Raw genomic sequence first — 22,335 nt, 5'->3', positions numbered from 1 at the left:
TTTTCAAAATGAAAACAGAAGTTCTAGTGTCTGATGTGAAAGGCTGGCGCGATGACAGTTGTGTAAATGCTGGGTGTCAGGTTATGGTACAGGCTGCTCCGGTCCTTAGAACAGGTGCCTGGGCCGGCGCTGTGGCACAGCGGGTTAATGCCCTGGTCTGAAGCACCAGCATCCCATATGGGCGCTGGTTCGAGACCTGGCTGCTCCACTTCCAATCCAGCAGTGGAAGATGGCCCAAATCCTTGGGCCCCTGCACCCTCGTGGGGAGACCCGGAAAAGGCTCCTGGCTCCTGGCTCCTGGCTTCAGATCAGCACAGCTCCTGCCATTGTGGCCAGTAAGGGAGTAAACCAGCAGGTGGAAGACCTCTCTCTGTGTAACTGACTTTCAAACAAATAAATAAATCTTAAAAAAAAAAAAAAAAAGACAGGTGCCAAACACCACTGGAGAGGCCACTCCAGGTAGAGAGCTCCTTCTCTCCGCCTTGTGCAGGGAGCAGGTGCCGTCAGCTCTGCTCACAAAAGCCACTGACTCGGCCTCACATCACACTGAAGCCCCAGGGACAGCCAAACTCACTTTTTCCCGAGGGGGCAGGGATAAGGCTGAGAGGGGGAAATACACAGCAGGGGGACTGAGCTGCAGGGCGGATGATGACCAGCAAGAATATGAGAGGGTGCAGGTACTAGGGAGAGGGTGATTGAAAGCCAAGGCTGTCCTGGCTGCCAGGACTCGGCTATACCTGTCTCCACTCCCAGAGGCCGTCCAGGGACCACTGAGGGCGTGTATGCCGGGGTCTGTCCCAGGCCAGCAGGTGCATCCCTGTGGGCCCTTGCCAAGCTTCCCAACTGCCCCTGCGCTCTGACCACACTGTGCCCACGCTGGGTCTGCTCTCCACCCCTGCCCCCGGGTTCCTCCTCAGGAAGAGCCTACCCTGAACAGGAGTTGCTGGCAGGGAGCTCGGCCTTCTAACTTCGTCTCCCACTCCCTAATGCCATGCGGGTGGGAATGAGGAGCCCAGTCAGTGGCATGGAGAGTCTGGGACAAGAAGAGAATTTCAATGGCAGAAATTGGGCCATGTGTCACCGATGGTGTCTTCCAGTCAGTGGCAGGGCACAGACAAGGGCAGTGGCAGCAGCTCGGGGTGACAATGTTGCAGGAATAAAAATGGATGCATTTGTGTGTGTGTGTGTGTGTGTGTGTTGTGAGGGAAGAGGGGGTAAGTGGGAACTGCACGTTCTACAACTCACATAACTGTTTGGCCACACATTGAGAGGTTTTGTAAAAGTGGTGGCTCCTTTGTGGCCCCAGACTGGGGGCTGCTCATCTGCCTCTCATCTGCCATGGGCACGGGGTGGGGGGCACTGGGAATATGGGTGGCAGGTGCCCCCAAGGAGACCACAGGCTAGGACGGAGGACTCTCTAGGAGCATGCAATTATACTGCACGGGCATCACATTCGTGCGAGGGGCCACTGTACCAACATTATGTTGCACTACAGAGTACCGTGTGTATGCATATTAGTAGAAACCGGATATTTTGCATTACATTTTTCTACCCGAAGCCATTCCTCTGCCGAGTACTCAGAAGACACCCGTCCCCCAGGACCCCCGCCCCAGCACTGAGGCCATCACACGAAGCCTTTTACTCACCATCGCACAGCAGCGGTCTGGCGCCCAGCTCGCGGACAAACTACCCCAGGACGCGGGTCTGGCGCTTCTCCCACTGGCAGGTAGAAGATGGTCGGAAAAGTCAGGTTCGCGCGCCCTCTCGTGGTCGTCAGGACCCAGCGTAGGAAGCTCCGCGCTCCGGGTTCAGTTGTGCACCCACTCCTGGCGTTTCCACGAAATGAAAGAAATTCGGTACTGCGCTCAGATTACTCCAGACCACAATGCCAGAAAATCATACTGAAATGAAGCGCACTGTCCCTTGTATTTTCTTTTTCTTTTTTTATTTTTTTGACAGGCAGAGTGGACAGTGAGAGAGAGAGAGAAAGGTCTTCCTTTTGCCGTTGGTTCACCCTCCAATGGCCGCCACAGCCGGCGCACCGCGCTGATCCGATGGCAGGAGCCAGGTGATTCTCCCGGTCTCCCATGGGGTGCAGGGCCCAAGCACTTGGGCCATCCTCCACTGCACTCCCTGGCCACAGCAGAGAGCTGGACTGGAAGAGGGGCAACCGGGACAGAATCCGGTGCCCAGACTGGGACTAGAACCCGGTGTGCCAGCGCCGCAAGGCGGAGGATTAGCCTAGTGAGCCGCGACGCTGGCCTGTCCCTTGTATTTTCTTAAAATGGTGATGGGACAATTTTTTTTTTTTGTCATGAATGTAGACACTAACTTTATTAGTGCTAGAGGCTGCAATGTGGGCATTAGTGGTATGAGAGTGTAACACTCACACAAAAATTTATTCAAAATGGTCCATATACTGATTTTTGAGATGCAGAAATATGGAAATTCTAGAAAAATACAAAGCAATATATGCAATTTTGGATTTGGTAATGCGTTTTAACACAACACCAAAATTCAATTCACAAAAGAAAAAAGATGTTAACATCGACTTCATAAAATTAAGTTTTCTACTCTGCATGAAATATCGTGTTCAGAGGACAAGGAGACAGAGCACAGAATGGCAGCAAACACTGAGGACACAGATATCTGGTTAAGATGCTCATGTCCCACATCTGAGTACCAGCGTCTGATTCCAGGTCCTGGCTCCTGACTCCAGCTTCCTGCTAATACTGGAGGCACTACGTCATGGGGCATGGCACTGGGTTGATCCCTGCTCCCTGGATTCAGCACCGCCTGGGGTCTGTTGCAGACATTTGTGGAGTGAACTAGCAGATGGGAGCTTGTTCTCTCTGTCATCTCTCGAAAAACAAAACAAAACAAAGACCTGCTTATATTTAGGTGCAGCTGTTTGGTGCAGCAGTTAAGATGCTTCTTGGGACGGCCGCATCCCACACCAGAGCGCCTGGCTCTGAGTCCAGCTCAGAAGCTCCCCTTCTGACCCAGCAATCCAGTTTCCTGCTAGTGTGCACCCTGGTCCCTCCTGGCTGTCTCGGAGGCCTGGGAAGAGTTCTAGGCTCCTGGCTTTAGCCGGGGCAGGCACTGATGTTGCACGCATTTTGGGAGTAAATCAGCAGATGGAATCTCTCTTTCTCTGCCTTTTATACAAGTAAATAAATAAATACATTTAAAATATAAATATATATTTAAAAGAATTTGTGTTCAAAATACACAACTCTTTTTTAGAAAGCTTTTATTTAATAAATACAAATTTCATAGATACAGCTTTAGGATTAAAGTGGTTCTTCCCCCCATACCTGCCCTCCCACCCTATTCCCGTCCCTCCTCCTACTCCCTCTCCCATCGCATTCTTCACTAAGATTCATTTTTAATTATCTTTATATACGGAAGACCAATTCTAATCTAAGACTTCAACAGTTTGCACTCACACAGATATGCAAAGTATAAAGTACTGTTTGAAGACAAGTTTTACCATTAATTCTCATGGTACAACTCATTAAGGACAGAAATCCTACATGGGGAGTAAGTGTACAGTGACTCCTGTTGTTGATTCAACAATTGACACTCTTATTTATGATGGCAGTGATCACCCCAGGCTCTTGTCATGAGCTGCCAAGGCTATGGAAGCTTTTTGAGTTCACCAACTCTGTCAGTATTTAGACAAGGCCATAAGCAAAGTGGAAGTTCTCTCCTCCCTTCAGAGAAAGGTACCCCCTTCTTTGATGGCCCCTTCTTTCCAGTGGGATCTCACTCACAGAGATCTTTCCTGTAGGTCATTTTTTTGCTACAGTGTCTTGGCTTTCCATGCCTGAACTTCTCTCAGGGGCTTTTTAGCCAGATCTAAATGCCTTAAGGGCTGATTCTGAGGTTACAGTGCTGTTTGGGGCGTTTGTCATTCTATGAGTCTGCTGGGTGGCCTGTTTCCCATGTTGGATCATTCTCTCCTTCACAAACAACTCTTAAAAAAAAAAAAAAAACTAACTAACAACTCAACTACAAATACTTGGATGAATCCACGACCAAAGAAAATATAAAGAAGTCAAATAATCATACAAAAAGATGCCCAAGATAATATATCATTAGAGAATCACAAATTAAGCCGCTAATGAAGCAGCACTGTACACCAGTTGGTGGAGGATGGATGAAGAGTCAGGAACTCTCACTCACCGCTGGCAGAATGAACAATGGAAGACAGTTTGGCAGGTTTTTCCAATGTTAAGCAAGGCTCCCTTTATGACCCATCAAGTACATCCATTGATTGTGTATATTTAAACAGCTGCTTTGAAAAAATATGTCCAAACAAAAACCAGCAAGTAATTAAGTATAATAGCTTTATTCACCGTGGTCACAACTTACGATAACCATAATGCCTTTTAATAGCTGAATGCATAACCAAATCAGAATACATGCATACAATGGGACCTATTCAGCAGCAGAGATACCGGCAAAGCTTACCTGCCCGTTGCTGAGACAGAGAAGCCAGTCTGAATACCTGATTGTAAGACCACAGTTATATCACTTTCTAGAAGAGGCAGCACTACGGAGATGATGGAAGAGGGCATTAAAGAAAAGGCACAACTTAGTAAGCCAGTTGTGATATAGCGTGGGGATTGTGGTATCTTTTGGATATTACTTAATTGGAAGGCAGTGACAAAGAGAGAGAGAGAGACAGAGACAGAGAGAGACTGAGAGAGAGAGAGAGAGACTGAGAGAGAGCTTCTATCTGCTTGTTTACTCACCAAATGCCCACAAAAGCTGTGTCTAGGAGCCTGGAACTCCATCCAGGTCTTCCACGTGGGTGGCAGACACCCAAGTACTTGGGTCATCATCTGCTGCCTTCCCAGGCACATTAGCAAAAAAAGAGAACCCCATTGCATCCAACTGGAAACCTAGAGAAAATCTAGTAAAAACACACATGAACAAAATGGACGCTGAAATGACGGACATACAATTAGCATATGAAAGCTTGGAATATGCTTAGAGGTCACTCATTGGGAAAGGCCCCAGGACCACAGGGGTTCACAGCAAGTATGAACTGACGTTTAACAAATTCTGGTTTTACTTAAAATGCCCAAGGACTAGAAAATAGAGAGGTGACTCTCTTTAATTAATTTTATTGCATAACAACAAAGCTTGATATAGTTAATATATTTCCTCTTGTAGGATGTCAGTGTTTGTAAAACAGAGCTTATTTTCTATACCATTCCAGATTTACTGCCAAATAAAGTGTGACTTTCTCTAAAAAAAATGCTGTGAATTTACTGTGATAAATACTGTGATAAATTTGCTGTGCTAAATTCTGGTTTTGATATAAACAATGTATTTACACTGACATAAATAAGCAGGCTTTGAGATGTCTACTTCTCCATTTCGCGATACTGTTTCCACACCGGGTCCACCTGCCCGAGCGCGGCCAGCGCATCGCGGACCCCGGGGCGGTGGACAGCACCGGGGTTTGTGTGCGGGGCGCAGAGCTGGGCCCGGCAGCTGTGCACCCGTCCCGGATTCTCTGCGTTAATTTCAGGATCTCGCGGGTGGAAGGCGGGATGCCCGGCTCGGCGCGCGCTCCCCCTGCTGCGTCACCCACAGCGCGGCCACCGCGCGCTCTGAGAGCAAAGCTGCTCGGTTCCCAGCTCGTCTGAGGCTACCTGCAGTGGCTGTTCCTGTGCCCGGGGTTCTTGGGGGGGGGTGGGGGGGGACAACCCTCCAGAGGCTGTCGTGGAGGAGACAAATGACCCCAAGAATCTCGCGATAGGGGACCAGCGCCGCTCCCTCCCAGCGAGTGCGGGGAACCGAGTTGATGCGGGGTGCTCGAAGCCGGGCACGGACTTGAAGCTGAGGGAGGGGGCCTGGGCTGCTTCTTAAGACCATGAGAAAGTGAACCGTGAGAGCCAGAGGGACGCGGCTAATGGGGTGGCCCCTCCGAGACCCGATTCAGTGTGAGATGCCCCAGCCTCCTTCTGACCCTACCGAGGTAGGTCGAGAGCAGGCCCCGAGGCCCCGATGGCGCCTGGCTTCCCTCCGCTTTGCTCCCCAGAACGGCGGGGCTGACGCCTCAGGTGTCCCCGCACACTGGGTCCCAAGTGGGAGGAGGCTCTCAGCGGTCCTGCGGAGATGGAGGCTCCTGGTGCAGCGAGGGGAAGGGGGCTCCAGCCGGTATGGCAGTCCTGGGCCGAGCAGGATCGTGCACCCTCTGCCGGCCTCCGGGGGGCCCCCGCAGGCCGCGACCGACGCTCAGGGTCCCCGCCCCACGGGGCCCCGTGAATCCGAAATTCAGTGTTACTCTTCAAGCCATAATTTCGGAAATTCAACCTGAAATAGAGCCCAGCGTGCTGTGCCTTGCTCAGAATGGGTACAGATAAGAAAGAAAGCAGACGACCAAAAGGCCAAGTGGCTTCCTGTATATTAGAAACCTAGGAAAAATTGGAATTATCAATAGCACTCAGAAATTTAAGTCCTAAGGTAAAAGTCTTTAATTCACTGGTTCAGTCCCCAGATCCGAAGCCAGGAGCCAAGAGCTTTCTCTGGGTCTCGCATTCAGGTACAGGGGCCCAAGGACTTGGGCCATCTTCCATTGCTTCCCCAGGCCATAGTAGAGAGCTGAATTGGAAGTGGAGCAGCTGGGATTCGAATTGGGGCCCATATGGGATGCTGACACTGCAGGCAGAGGCTTTATCCACTATGCCACAGTGCCATCCTGACAAATCTTTCCAACTTGATCTGCAGATCCCGTGGAACCCCAATCAAATTCCTAGCAAAAATGCCAGTAGACTGCTTTTAATCCTAGGATAGATGGTAATAAGACTGAAGAAGAAAAGTTTAAGATTGAACACATGGCCGGTGCCACGGCTCAATAGGCTAATCCTCCACCTAGCGGCGCTGGCACACCGGGTTCTAGTCCTGGTCGGGGTGCCGGATTCTGTCCCGGTTGCCCCTCTTCCAGGCCAGCTCTCTGCTGTGGCCAGGGAGTGCAGTGGAGGATGGCCCAAGTGCTTGGGCCCTGCACCCCATGGGAGACCAGGATAAGCACCTGGCTCCTGCCATCGGATCAGCGCAGTGCGCCGGCCGCAGCACGCCGGCCGCAGCAGCCATTGGAGGGTGAACCAACGGCAAAGGGAGACCTTTCTCTCTGTCTCTCTCTCTCACTGTCCACTCTGCCTGTTAAAAAAAAAAAAAAGAAGAAGAAGAAGAAGAAGATTGAACACATGAGGATCCAAACATTTATCACAGAGCGACATGAATGAAGAGACCATTATATGGGTGGAAAAATATTTGAATAGATAAACAAAACAGAAGAGAACCCAAAATAGACCCATGCACATTTAATCAGTTGCATTTTCAAGGGAACAAGGACACCTGCCTGGAGAAAGAATTGTAAGAGACCAGTAAGAAACAATACAGAAAAAAAGTAGATGCAAAATTTATAGCTCACCCAAAACTCACTGGCAATAATCCAGAGACTTAAATTTTCAAATGGAAAATTGTAACAATTACAGAAGAAAATCAACATGGCCTTGGTTTAGGGATGCGTGCTTAGATAAGATACCAAAAGCCACTTCAGGAAGAAACAATGGATAAAGTGGTCTTTATTAAAATTTAAATGTTTACTCGGTAAAAGATTTGTTAAAGGAACAAAGAAATTACAGAATGTGAAAAAGTATTTGAAAATCACATCTTCAAAAGAACTCAGATGCAAAATATACAGAAACTAATCATTCAACAGGAAGCCAAACAATCCAACAGTGAGTAAAGATCTGGACACCTCAGTTATAGATGGCAAATGAACACAGAAATTATGACAACAGTTGTGATGAGGGAAAAGCTAATTACGAAACAGGAAGATAGCAAGGCACATCTATTAAAATGTCTAAAATCTTTTAAAAGAATCATCAGCAATTGCAATAGGAACTTTTAATCATGACTGGTAGATTTGTATCAGGGTTAGCCCCTTTGTAAGACATGGTAGTTTTTTTCTAAAATCAAGCAAGTCTCATATACCATCCAACAAATCATCCCCTTAGGTGGTTAGACAACTGCCTTGAAAACTTTTGTCCAAATAAAAACTAGCACACAATTATCTATAGAACCTCTATTCAGAGCTGTCCTTCAAGGCTGAAGGTACAACTAAACTGAGTTATGTTGTGCGATAGAATGCTATTCAGAAATGGAAAGGAATGGACTATCAGTCCATGCAAAGACATGGATGATTCTTAGATGATTATTGCTAAATGAAACAGCCAGTCTGAAAAGCCTGCTCACATGTGTCCCTACCTTTGTGACTTTCTAAGGCAGAACCACAGTCATTAGATAAGAAATTACAAGGGGTTCCTGGGGATAGGGAGTGGAATTTGTCATGTGATACTTTAATGGTGGCTTTCTGCCACTGTACACTTGTCAAAAGCCACAGAAATCTACAGCACCAAAGCTAAATCATAATGTATCAAACAGAACTAAATAATGTAGGGTGAGGAACTATCACTGGATGGAATGAAGAATGTGACAAAGAATCTCACTGGATCACAAAGGTGAAACCAGGCATCACTGCCAGCGGTGGGCAACAGGTGCTAACCCGAGGTCACTTTGGAAATGAGTTGAATCTGCACTAAAGGCAACAGGAAGTGTGCACAGAGACATCTTTATACAGTTCTATCCCACAAGGGTTAGAGGCAATGATTCTGAAACCACTGACCTGCCATCTGCAATTGAATGATGAATTAAACAAATGTAAGCGGGTGGGAGTCCAGTTTCTCACTGATGGAGCAGGAAGCCACAGGTGAGCGACGGTGAGACAGCTAGTGTGACCCACGTGGTAATGGGTCTGAGCTGGAGACCTGTGTTACCTGTGACTTCATTTCTGGTGGTTTCAGTTACCCATGGCCGTCCTGAGTCTGAAAATACCACGAATGCTCACTTTGGCAGCACGTATACTAACATGAAAATACCACATGGAAGTTGTGAGAAATAATTCATCAGTTTGAAACTGCTCACCCTTCTGAATAGCATGCTGAAATGTCATGCGGATGTGCCCCATCCTGCCAGGGAGATGAATCACCCCGGGCCAGCGCACCCGTGCCCGACAACACTTTCCTGCCTCTCAGTTATCACGTGGACTGCTGCAATGTTGCCATGTGTGTGTGTGTGTGTGTGTGTGTGTGTGTGTGTTCAATTAACCAGCATTTCACTTCATAATGGCCCCAAAGAGCAAGAGTATTGGTGCTGGCAATTTAGATATCCCAGAGAAAAGCCAAAACGAGCTCCCCTCCGTGACAAAGAAAAGGCAAAAGTTCAATAAAACATTTCGAGAAGGAGGGAGAGAAACCACACTCACTTTACTTTTCTTCATGTGCTGTTCAACTTTATTCTCAGTTGATGTTGTTAATCTCTTCCTGTAGTATGATTTATAAATTAAATCTCATCACAGGTATGTGTAACTACACATAGGAAAAGGGTTTGGTGTGATCCTGATAAAATACCAAATATAAAATTCTGGAAAAAATTCATAAAAATGCCTTAAAAGATACTTATTTACATTTTAAAATGTGATTTATTTGTGAAACATTAAAACACATCAGAACACCTCATAGGCCACTTCACACAATAAAATAGATAATGACATAACATTTTTGCAAGCACAAACACTCTAGTGATGACAAGTCACACTGATATAAAAGTTATGAGCAGATGAACTATATTCGCAAAGAGTTAGGTCAGAAAGCAAACGACACAAGCTCATATGACTACAGTGGGTAATTGTGTGCACCCAGCTTCCTCACTACACTCACCTGAAATACCTGAGGGACAGCCCACATCATTGATGACATCTGTCCAAGACACGCTGGTAACCCTAGCCCTACTGCTAAACCCAAACCATCACCTTAACCCGTAGCCCCAACCCCTTCCTTGATCCTACACCTAAACCCTAACTCCCAACCCCAACCCTAAACTTAGTCCCTAACTACCTTAATCCTAACAACCCTGACTCTTTATTTTTTTAATTTTTATTGTTTTTGACAGGCAGAGTGGACAGTGTGAGAGAGAGATAGAGAGAAAGGTCTTCCTTTTGCCATTGGTTCACCTCCAATGGCCGCCATGGCCGGCGCGCTGTGGCCGGCGCATCGCGCTGATCCGAAGCCAGGAGCCAGGTGCCTCCTCCTGGTCTCCCATGGGGTTCAGGGCCCAAGCACTTGGGCCATCCTCCACTGCCTTCCCAGGCCATAGCAGAGAGCTGGCCTGGAAGAGGGGCAACCGGGACAGAATCCGGCGCCTCGACCGGGACTAGAACCCGGTGTGCCGGCGCCGCAAGGTGGAGGATTAGCCTATTGAGCCGCGGCGCCAGCCCTGACTCTTTCTTTTTTTTTTTTTAAGTTTTATTTATTTATTTGAAAGTTAAGGGTTACAGAGAGAGATGGAGAGACACAGAAAGAGAGAGATTGCCCATCCAGTGGCTCATTCCTCAGATGGCAGCAACAGCCACAAGTCTCCCACATGAGCACTTGGGCCATCCTCCACTGCTTTTCCCAGGCCATTAGCAGGGAGCTGGATTAAAAGTGGAGCAGCAGCAACACGAATTGGTGTCCATGTGGAATGCCAGTGTCGCAGGCAGCAGCTTTACCTGCTGCATAACACTGGTCTCACAACCTCTACTCTTTACCCCTAACCCTAATACCTTAATGCTCACCCAACCACAGTCCCTAAACCTAATTCTAAACCTTAACCCTGAACTCAAGGCTTAAGCCCTGACCCTAACCCCTAACCACATTAGCTCTAACTCCTAACCCTAACCCTAGGTCATAGACCTCACCCTAACCCAAACACCCCTAACCCTAACAACCCTAATCCTAACTCCTCAACCTTCAATCCTAATCCTAACTGTGGCCACGCTATCTCTAACCACTCTAAAAACCCTGAACCTTGACCATCAATCCCAATGCCCTAACCCAACCCTAATACTAAATCATAACCCAACTTTGAGCCCTAGCCCTAACCATCCTAATCAATAACCCTAATCCTAACCAAAGCCCTAATCTTAACCCTAACACTAATTCAAACCCTAACCCCTAACCCCACCCTAACCTTAGACTGTATCTTGCTCCTCAAAACACACTGTGCCGGCTGGCACCGCGGCTCACTAGGCTAATCCTCTGCCTGCGGTGCCAGCACATCGGGTTCTAGTCCTGGTCAGGGTGCTGGATTCTGTCCCGGTCGCTCCTCTTCCAGTCCAGCTCTCTGCTGTGGCCCGGGAGTGCAGTGGAGGATGGCCCAAGTGCTTGGGCCCTGCACCCGCATGGGAGACCAGAAGAAGCACCTGGCTTCTGGCTTCAGATCAGCGTAGCACGCCGGCCGCAGCGGCCATTGGGGGGTGAACCAATGGCAAAGGAAGACCTTTCTCTCTGTCTCTCTCTCTCACTGTCCACTCTGCTTGTCAAAAACAACAACACCACCACACACTGTGCCTGTTGCTCTCTCTTACATGGCCCAGGATGTTTGGGTCAATATGCAGCACTGTTCTTCAGAAGCAGCAAGCTCACCTCCAGTCTTTTCCTGTAGACTCAGGAGTCAGAGGTCAGGTCCAGAAGGAAGAGGCCCAAATGGTGTGGGTGGTGAACAAGGAACCTGGTACTCCAGCCTGATCCTGTGATCCGCACACTTCACACGAGCAGCCAACCAGTGAGTCCCTAACCACCTTCATTTGTTGTCCTTGCACTCGCTCTGTCCTCTTGACATGAGTCCTGACATCATTTGTAGCATTTGCAGACTCATTAGGGTCCAGGTAGGTGGCTGCACCCATATGCCTTGGCTCCCATGCACCAAAATGCATACTTCCCACCTCCCACTGCTGTGTCCCCTTGAGGCTCAGGTCTCCTCCTGAGTGCCACAGGAGATTCTGGGGGCTGTGAAGGGGTTACCAAGATTATCAGAAGATCCTTGCTGGAGGAAGCTCAGGGGTGGGGCAACCACTAGATTGTGAGGCTGGATGGCACTTGCAGCTCTTCTTCCAGGATCTGTGATATTCCTGGCTTGGTGGAAAATATCAGTGAAAGTCAGTATTTGAGACATTTTTTTTCAATACTACTAAACTGCTAACTGTTCACATCTATTTTTTACCTCTATTTTCTATACCTCACTGCTTACTAAACCCAGTGAAGATGACTAAGTCTCCCATCTGATCATAGATTTGACTAGTCTGATCAATTTTCACTTTATTTAAGCTAAAGCCAAGATGTACAGTGTATATTGAAAATTGCATTATCACCCTGGCAGATTTTTTATCAGAATAAATCCACCCTATTTCTATAAATGTTTTTTCCCTTAAAAGCAATTGTTAGGGGGGTGAGGATGAGTATTTCTCCAGGTTGTTCAGCAAAAAATAAATAAATAAATAAATAAATAAATAAACATACTGGATTTTTAATCTATTTGCCCTTGTATTGAAGGACTGCATTTCATGATTAGCATCTGGGAGATCTAGAGGGCATGGCCAGGGGCAGGTGGGCTGTCCTGTGGGTAACAGTGGGTGTGGCAGAGGTAAGCTGCAGGCTCATCCCTGGGATGGGGGTGGAATCTAGGGATGTAAATATTGGGCTGTAAAGTGACACAACTTTGGGAAAATCTGCCAAAATGTCTTTCCACGGTGGCTGTGCCATTTTGCATGCTGACAGCAATGAGTGGGCTTCCTGCTGTTCCTCACCCTCCAGCCACGGCTGCTTCGTGCTTGTTGTTGTGTAGGTTAGTAGTCCTGAGAGGTGCACAGCACCATCTCCTCAGTGTTGAGTAGGTTAGCAGTCCTAGGAGGTGCGCAGTGCCATCTCCTCATTGTTTTGTTTTGCAGTTCCCTAATGGTATAGCATGTAGACCATCTTTTTCTCTGATTATTTAACAGTTTAGTATTTTCTTTGGTCAGGTGTCCATATATTTGCCCATTTTTAGTGGAGTTGTTCATTGTTGTTGTTTAGGAATTCTTTTTTTGTTTTGAATACACATTCCTTGTCAGATGTGTTTTGTAAAGTTTTTTTCCCAGTCTGTGGTTTGTCTGTGGCTTGTCTTTTTGTTCTTTACACATAATCTGTCACAGAGTAAAAAATTTCATTTTATGAAGCCCATGGTATCAATTTATTTTCTTTCGGGAACTGGCTGCTAGTGTTGTATGTTAGATAAAACTCATTACCAAATGCAAGGTCATATAGATTTTTCTTCTGCTCTTATTTCTAGGATGTTTACAGTTTGGATTTCAAATTTTAGTTTATGGAGTAATTTGTGTGAATTTTTGTACATTTTAAAGTTTTTTTCCTACATTCATTTCAACTCATATGGTTTGTAAATAATTGTTCCATCATCATTTTAAGAAAAGGCATAGCATGTATTCTGGATATATATTCTTATCAGATATATACTGTGCAAACTTTTTTTTCCATTTTGTGACACATTTTGCTGTGACACAGCAAGAGGTACCTACCTGGCCTCCTCTGCCTTGGTTTTCTGGCACTTTGCTCATACTAAGGCTTGGGATGTATGAAGTAATTATCTTTTGGACACAATGACTAATGGCTGGAGACTCCTGTATAGCCCCAGTCTGGCTGATTGCCAGGGAAACCAACCCTGTGTTTCCAAGGAAGTTCCAGCCGTGCCCCCAACCCCCTACCCCTACTTTTGTGGAGAGTATTGAGTCAATCAATAGCCAATCAAATGAAGCCTCCATAAAAATCCAAAAGGACAGGGTTTATATAGCTTCTGTGTTACTGAACATGAGGTGAGGGAGGAAGGCTATGCGTGGATGACAGGAGAGCTCCATGCCTTCCCCACCTACCTTAACCTGTGTATTTCTGGGCCTGGCATTGTGCTGCAGCAGGTTAAGCTGCCCACACCCCGTATGGGTGTGCTGGTTTGAGTTCCAACTTCTCAATACTTCTGATCTGGTTTCCTGCAAGTGGGAGACCCAGATGGAATTCCATATTCCTGGCTTCAGCCTGGCTGAGTCCTGGCTGTTGGGAGTATTTGGGGGAGTGAATCAGGTTACAGATGATCTCTCTCTCCTCTCTCTCTCTCTCCCTCCCTCTCTCCCTCTCCCTCTCTGTCACACTCTTTGTCAAATAAAATATATAACCCTTTAGAAAAAGACACACAGAGAATTTTGTCAACAGGACACAGTGTTTGGGCAAATTCCACAGCAGACATCACACCCAGGGACCCTCCTGAAAGCTCTAGACCTGAGTTGAGCAGCAAGGCAGGGACGCTCACCTCACCCCTGTATCAGCACTGCACTGCGTGTTCTCTCCAGAACAATGAGGCGAGAGAAGGAAAGACAACACTAAGGAGTACATAAAATAGTGTTGGAGCTAGTAAACATGCTCAGTGAACTTAAACCACACGATTTTTAAATATTGCACCACTACAGAGCAAAGCAGCCTGCAGATTCAGTTAGACTCTTACCACAGTCTCAACGACCATGGACCATAGATTGTGAAAACTGTCCCAAGATTCATATGGAATTTCAAGGGACACAACCTAAATGGTCAAAGCAATCCTGAAAGAAGAAACATAAATTAGGAAGACTCACACTCCCAGTTGCAAACCTGAACACAGAACAATGGAAATCAAAGAAAGCATGAGACTGCATAAGCAGAAATGTTCATGAAATTGGGTTGAGAGTGAGTACAGAAATAAAATCATACCATCTATGTTGAATTGACTTTTGACAAGGCTAATGCTGTTAAAGTGGGGGAAAGAATGACATCTTCACAGTGGACAACTGGCCTGGTGGTTAAAGCATCAGTTGGGACATCTGGGTCCCAAGTTGGAGGGCCTGGGTTCGATACCCACCTTCAGCTCCCTGACAATGCAGACCCTGGGAGGCAGAGGTAGTGGGAAAGGGCTTGGGTCCCTGCTGTCCACGTGGGAGACTCGGGTTCATTTTCTGGCTCCCACCTTCAGCACTCCCCTAACTCTAGCAGGCATTTGGAGAGTGAGCCAGAAGACAGCATCTAGCACTCTCTCAGTCTTGCTATCGTTCTCTCCCACTGTCTCATATGACTAGGTAATTTAAAGATTTTCTTAAATAATGATGTCTTCTATGAATGGTAGTGGGCATCTAGCTGGTCACATGCCCTGACCTCACGCTACCCAAAATGGATCAAAAGCTTAAATGTAAGAGGTTACACTATACTCTAGAAGAAAACATTCAGGTAAATCTTCGTGACCTTGGATTTAGCTTTGCTTTCTCAGATCTGACACCAGGAAGCACAAGCAACAGTAGAAAAACCAGATAAGTTGGATTTACCTCAAAACTAATATCTGAAGACACTATTAAGAAAGCTGAAGCCGGCGCCGCGGCTCACTAGGCTAATCCTCCGCCTTGCGGCACCAGCACACCGGGTTCTAGTCCCGGTTGGGGTGCCGGATTCTGTCCCGGTTGCCCCTCTTCCAGGCCAGCTCTCTGCTGTGGCCCGGGAAGGCAGTGGAGGATGGCCCAAGTGCTTGGGCCCTACACCCGCATGGGAGGCCAGGAGAAGCACCTGGCTCCTGCCTTCGGATAGGCGCGGTGCGCCAGCCGCAGCGCGCGGTTCACGGCAGCCATTGGAGGGTGAACCAATGGCAAAAGGAAGACCTTTCTCTCTGTCTCTCTCTCTCACTGTCCACTCTGCCTGTCAAAAAAAAAAAAAAAAAAAAAAAAAGACCCACTGTTAGACTAGGAAACAAAACAACTGTTTTCTCTTTCTATTGCCCCAACACTCAACACAGAACTTCTGCGACCAGACATGTGGGATTTTTCCCACAACAAGCAATTCTCACATAGAAGCCACAGTACCACAGTTCAATCCAATTATAGTACTATCTACCTGAGGACAGCACAGGACAAGGGTTCAGTCCCACAAGACTGCTCTGCTTCTGATACCAGTCACAAGTCCCCAGTCTATAAACGACTTCCGTCCAACCTCGTCACAAATCAGAGAGCCCTACAGCCCCCTTCTCAGTTTTCATCATCTGCTGGAGTAGTTCACAGAGCCCAGGCAAACAGTGTACATACCACTGCCAATTTATTTACTTATTTACTTTAAATATATATTTATTTATTTGAAAAGCAGAGTTACAGAGAGGGAGGGGGGAGAGAGAGAGAGAGAGAGAGAAAGAGAGAGAGAGAGACCATCCGCTGGTTCACTCCCCGGATGGCTGCAATGCTGGAGCTGTACCGATCCAAAAAACCCAGAAGCCAGGAGCTTCCTCTGAGTCTCTAATGCAGGTGTAATGGCCCAAGAACTTGGGGCATCTTCCACTGCTTTCCCAGGCAACAGCAGAGAGCTGGATCGGAAGTGGAGCAGCTGGGACTCGAACTGGTGTCCATATGGGATGCTGGCACTGCAGGCGGCAGCTTTACCCATTATGCCACAGTGCTGGCCCCACCATTGCCAATTTATTAGAGGCTGTCTAACAGGCTATGAATGAACAACCCCTGTCCCCTGTCTCTCTCTTTGGCTCTCTCACCTGTCTCTTCCCTGTCCCTCTCACTGTGGCCTCTCTCTCCTCCACTGTGGGCTGTCTTCCCATCACCTCTCTCTCTCTCTCTCCTCTCTCTCTCTCTCTGTTTCTTGTATCTTTCTGCCCCATCACCCATCTCTTCCCCATCACTCTCTCCACCTTTCACCTGTCTCTTGCCCCATCACCTCTCTCTCCCCCTGTTGACTCTTTGTGCCTTTCAACTGGCTATCTCTCCCCCGTCTCTCATCTCTCTCTCTCCCCATCTCTCGTCTCTGTCTCTATCCCTGTCTCTCATCTCTCTCTTCCCCTGTCACCTCTCTCTCCCCCAGTCATCTGTCTCTTAGCCTCTAGCCTGTCTCTCCTCCTGCAGCCTGTCTCTCTCTCCACTTGTCACCTTCCCTCTCTCTAGGCCTCTGACCTGTCTCCTCTTTCTCCCAGCTGTCTGTCCCTCTCTCCCACTGCTGCCTGTATATCTCTCCCCCATCACAGGTCTCTCCCACTGTCACCTGTCTCTCTGCCCCTGTTTCCTGTCTGTCTCTCATGCTCTTGCCTGTCTCTTTCTGCCTCTGTCACCTGGCTCTCTCTCCCTGTCACTAGGGTCTAGAGGCCCCTAGTCCTGGCTGAGCTTCCAGTGAGTGGCTGACACCAGCCATGTACTTATACCATCTTGGAAGTGGACACTCCAGCCCTGGGTCAACAGACCTAGAAGATGTTGCCTGGACTGAAGACAAGCTCCCCCACAGAGCCCTCTCAAGACTGCAGATTTAACAGGAAAATAACTGACTTGTTGCAACCAAGAAAGTTTGGGGTGGTTTGCTACACAGGAATAGATAGATAGATAGATAGACAGACAGACTAGCTAGGACAAGATGCAGCTGCTGATACCAGATGAGCCCTTCCATCTCTTGATATGTCTTTGCCCCCAGAATTTTCTGGTTTGTTCTAGAAAGGGCTGAGGACAGATACCAAGCTGGCCCATTCAACTACCAGCCCACACTGTGACTGGTATAACAAAGGGTGCACTGGGACACAGAGACATGGAGCTGCAGCCACCCCAGCTTACTCATTTGACCCTGGCTTTGGGGGCCACTCAGGAGGGTGCAGGTGTCAGGAGGAGGACAGCTTCCTGAGTGCTGTCCACTCTGCCCCTGAGAACACGAGGTCTCAGTGCAGCGTGAGCTTAGTCTCGCCCTGGTGGTACAAACACATCAATGGTGAATTGGCCATGCTTTGTCCCCACCCATCATTTGAGTATCTAAACCGCTGGGTCCTGGGCCATACTCCCAGGTCACCATTTAAAAAAAAAAAAAAAGTGTCAGTTTGCTAGGTGTCAATAGCATTTATACATATTTGGGACAGAGTATGATAATGTGATACATGTATACAATGTATAATGATCAAGTCAGGGTAATTGGCATTTCCATCTCCTCAAACATTTATTATGTATCTGTGTTGGGAACATTCAAACCCTTCTCTCTAGTCTTCATGAAGTATGTAATGACCTGGGGTGGACAGTAGTTACTCTACTACAGAACTACTTTTTTCTGATTGCCTTTTGGTACCCACTACTCAGCCTCTCTCCATCCCCCCTACCCTTCTTAGCCTCTAGCGACCACCATGCACTCTAGGCCACGATTTCAAACATTCAAAAATACTTATGTAACAGTATGGAGCATAAGAACATAGGTGTTCCACAATACATGGTTAGCAAACATATTTATTTTCCTATTATTCTGCTTTTGATAGACCCGGTGTTCCTCTACCACGTGGCACATCCTGTTGGGTGGCCCCTCACCCAGGGCTACAGCTCTCATTCTACTCTCTTTTTCCTCTTTGGTCCAGCAGGTGGTAAAGGTTTGCCCCATTGTTAGGCGAACGTGATTACCACTACACTACGGAAACCACCGTCTGCCCCATTGTTAGTTCCTGCTTGCTTCATCTTCTCTCTTGGTTCTCTTATCTCAGCCACAGCATGTGTTATGGCCTGAATTATGCCTCTACCACAAACTCATGTTGAAGTTCTAATCCCCACTATCTAAGCTTGTGACTGTATTAGGAGATAGGGTCTTCAGAGATGGGACTAGATAAATGAGGACATTAGGATGGGCCCTGTCCCAGTGTGGCTGGAGTCCATATAAGAGGAGAGTATATATCGGCATAGAGGGACAATGAGGTGAAAACATGGGGAGAAGACAAGGAGAGAGGCCTCAGGAGGAACCAGCCCTGCTCTTGGCCTTGACATCTAGCCACAAGACTATGAGCAAATGATTCTGATTCTGAAGCCCCCAGTCTGTGCTGCTGCCCGAGCAAACTAAGATGCCATGGCAACTAGCTCCTTCTCTAAACTGCTTGAGCAGCAGTGAGTACGTGCTGCATCAGACGTCCGATAACATCAGTGGTACCATGGTGTGTCCCGGTAACCCCATGCATGGTAGCTGTCACCACAGTTTTTTAAGTTTGTGAAACTGTCAACATTTATGCCATGAATTCCTTTTAACTGTTCTACTGTGGGGCTCACTCTCACAATAAGGTACTGAAACTGACAGCATTTCTAAAAAGAGGAGCCTGAGAAAATTTAGCTCTCCAGCCTCTGAAACATCTTGTCATTTCTATAAAAGTCCTGTCCCATTTTTAAATCTGCTTCAGTTCTGGAGCTCGGGTGGGTAGTGCCTGAAACCCCGGGTGTCTCTGAAGATGCTGCAGGAGAAATGCGGTTGCTGCTTTGGTGGCTGAGGGTTCCGCAGACTGATGAGAAGTCCAGGCAAGATGAGCCGGAATTCTTAGAGGAGAGTTGGAACTTAGGGACATCTAGGGAGGAAAAAGGTATCATTAAAGTGAGAGCTATTAAGACATCAAAGGAAGCTGTATAATTTAGCTTATTTTAATGATGTAAAACAGCTTTATAAAATCATAGGGTCGGCCGGGATGTATTGAGGGTTTCCAATTTCACTCCCTGCTACCCCCATGCAACCTTCACCTTGAACTAACTCCTAAGTTCTTTCATCTCCGAAGTGCTTTCACAAACACTGCATTTGGACCTCAAGAAAATCACATGAGGCAGGTAGGGAGGTATTAACCATCTCCACTTGAGAAATAAATGAACCTGTGCAACAGGCCGGTTAGCAACTGTGCACATTCTTACAGCTCAAAGATGTCATCCCTGGCTCTGGGAACAGTGATGCTAAGGCCAGAGGGGGATTGGTAAAGTTCCCACATCTGATATCCTCTACCAATCCATGCATGCACACATTCTCTCTGAAAAGGTAAACATCGCATTCCAGCCAAAACTCACAGTGAGAAAGGATTTCTCCTTGACATCTGGTCGTGAGCAGGAAAAGAAAGAGGAAGAAATGGAGAGAAAAAGTGGTGATGTGAGCTGAGCTTGCAGGGAGAAAGAGTGATGTATGTCTTAAAGTTTGTCCCCATTTTGGCTCCAACTGCAGAGACAGGAGAAAACTGGGCGGGACATGGATACTGTAGCCACCCTGAACGAGGCTTCAGGTACTTCAGAGCTGGCTACCAGAGTCAAGTCGGATCATCTGTGACATCTCTCTAGTGCTCTGACCAGTATGTTTGCAATGCCCAGGGTGTCTACAAATCTGGGAAAATCCTACTCTAGACTTTCATTGACTCAGGAGTGGCATCAGCCAGTAACTGTTGTCTCTGGTCCCCTCCTGCAGATAGCTGGTCTCTTGTTCCACAAGGATGCCCCATGTGGACAGGGCTTGCCTCATACCCTACACCTGCCTGTCCTGTCTTTGGTCCTCCCTTAACTCTGACCCACCCCTCAAGGCCCACCTTCTCCCTGAAGCTCCACGTATTGATCTTCAGGGATTTCTCCATCCGTGGGAATCCTGAAGGCTTCTTCCTGAGTCCTCTGACTTATTGCTCTCGGGAATGAATATTCATTTCTGACTGTCATCCTTTGTCTCCCAGGGAGACTATGAGCTCCCTGTGAGCAAAGCCAGAGTCTCATACTTCATTGAGCCACAGGTGCCTGCCTGTGGGAGCTCCAGACAGGTTTGCTGAAGAGATTTTTCTGGGAAGGAGTGGGCAAAACTGGGGTTAAAAGTACCAAGTTGTTAGAATGCAAGAGGAGGGACTGGCATTGTGTCAAGGTGGGTTAAGGCAACAATAACATCCTACACGAGTGCTCATGGCAAAGATGGCAAGTACTTGGCTCCTGCCACCCATGTGGGAGACCTGGATGGAGTTCCAGGCTCCTGGCTTCTGCCTGTCCCAGCTCTGGCAGATGTGGTCTCTCAGGGAGTGAAGCAATGGATGGAAGATCTCTTACTCTGTCCACCTCTTCCTCTCCGTAATTCTGCCTTTCAAATAAACAATTCTTAAAAAAGAGAGGGAGAAAGGAAAGAAAAGGGAGGTAAGGGAGAGTAGGGAGGGAGGGAGGGGAAAGGGGGAAGAAATGGGAATACATAATCTTCCCTCATTTGATGTTTTCGCGTTAAGAGTAGAGGAAGGTAAGATAATACAAAGGAATGTTGCTTTGTGTTCTTTTAGTAACAATGCAGATAAAAATAATACCTGTTGAATGAAGAAAAGCCTACTCGCTGGTCTACAAGAATGGGCTGGTCATGCCTCACCTGTAACAGTTTCAAAGCTAATCCTCTTACCGTGCAATACTTCTCTGTCACTGCACTGGAGCCCCCCACTCCCCTTCTCCTGTGCCCCAGGCAGTTCGCAGGCCCAGGCAGGCTGCTGGCTGCTCTCCTTTCTCATGGTGTGGCAGGTTCAGGGGCCCCCTCCCCTCCTCTTGGTGCTTGCTGCCACCTCTCCAGATTGTTGGGCTCTAGAAAGATGAGTTTTCTTCCCCAGTCTTGATTGCTGTCCTCTGGAAACAGGCTCATAAACCCTCTTCATTTTAAGGCTTTAACATTCACTATTACAAAGCAAAAGACAAGATTTAAGAGGAAAGCACAGGGATGCTATATAAAACGGGTGCAAACGCCTCAGTCTGGGTCTTGGCCTATCGTGAAATGATAACTAGAGGCCTGTTTTATAGCAATGTTGGGGCTCACCACACCTTTCCCTTCCTGCTGACCTTTGCCCTCTCCCGACATCGCCTGCAAAGCCCTGTCTTCTTAGCACACGGACTTAACAGCAGGAGCATCCAGCCAGGATGACTGAAGCCTAATTTCTTTTAAAAAAGTTATTTATTCATTTATTTTCGCTTTATTTGTCAGAGAGACAGAGACAGACAAATAGAGACATTCCATTAGTTGGTTTACTCACAAATGCCTGCAACAGCTCGGGTACGGCCAGGCAGAAGTCAGAAGCAAGGAACTCAATTTGGGTCTCTCATGTGAGTGTCAGAGACCCAAGCACTTGGGCCATCAGCTGCTGCCTCAAGGGTGTGTATTGGCAGGAAGCTGGAATTAGGAGCAGAGCCAGGACTCAAATCCAGACACTCTGATATAAAATACAAGCATCCCAAGCAGAATTTTAACTGCTGCAGCAAATGTCTGCCCTTTAAACCCTAAATTCAAGTGGTTAATGTGACTCCTGAGCACCTTGAGGTCAGGTGAGCCATATTTCACTATGGGACCTGTCTCTTACATGGGATTCTTCCCTCGGTAATGTCTTTCTTTTTTCTCTCTTAAAAATAACTAAGCCGGTTTATTTTCAAATAGGTTACTTCCCTACACTATTCAAAGGTACAAAGTGTTTCAGTAAAAAAATCTCCCTCTAGGGGCCAGTGCTGTGGCACAGTGGGTTAATGCCCTGGCCTGAAGCACCAGCATCCCATATGGGTGCCAGTTCCAGTCCCAGCTGCTCCTCTTCTGATCCAGCTCTCTGCTATGGCCTGGGATAGCAGTGGAGGATGGT

General features: G+C 47.5%; 1 protein-coding gene across 2 annotated transcripts in view; it reads right to left on the bottom strand.

The window, feature by feature from the left end:
- Positions 1-19,107: 19,107 nt before the first annotated feature.
- FBXO16 (F-box protein 16) overlaps positions 19,108-22,335 on the bottom strand; it is a 65,060-nt gene continuing 61,832 nt past the window's right edge. For both annotated transcript variants that reach the window (XM_089325452.1, XM_089325453.1), the window contains one exon: positions 19,108-19,299. In XM_089325452.1, coding sequence (XP_089181578.1) covers positions 19,123-19,299 — 177 coding nt within the window. In that variant the 3' untranslated portion in view covers positions 19,108-19,122. The remainder of the gene's footprint in view (positions 19,300-22,335) is intronic.

Source organism: Oryctolagus cuniculus, chromosome 2 (genome assembly GCF_051225735.1).
Source record: "Oryctolagus cuniculus isolate XC-2025 breed Fujian yellow rabbit chromosome 2, ASM5122573v1, whole genome shotgun sequence".
NCBI lineage: Eukaryota > Metazoa > Chordata > Mammalia > Lagomorpha > Leporidae > Oryctolagus > Oryctolagus cuniculus.
Note: the sequence above shows the minus strand (reverse complement) of the source record. Positions and strands in the feature narration are given on the sequence as shown.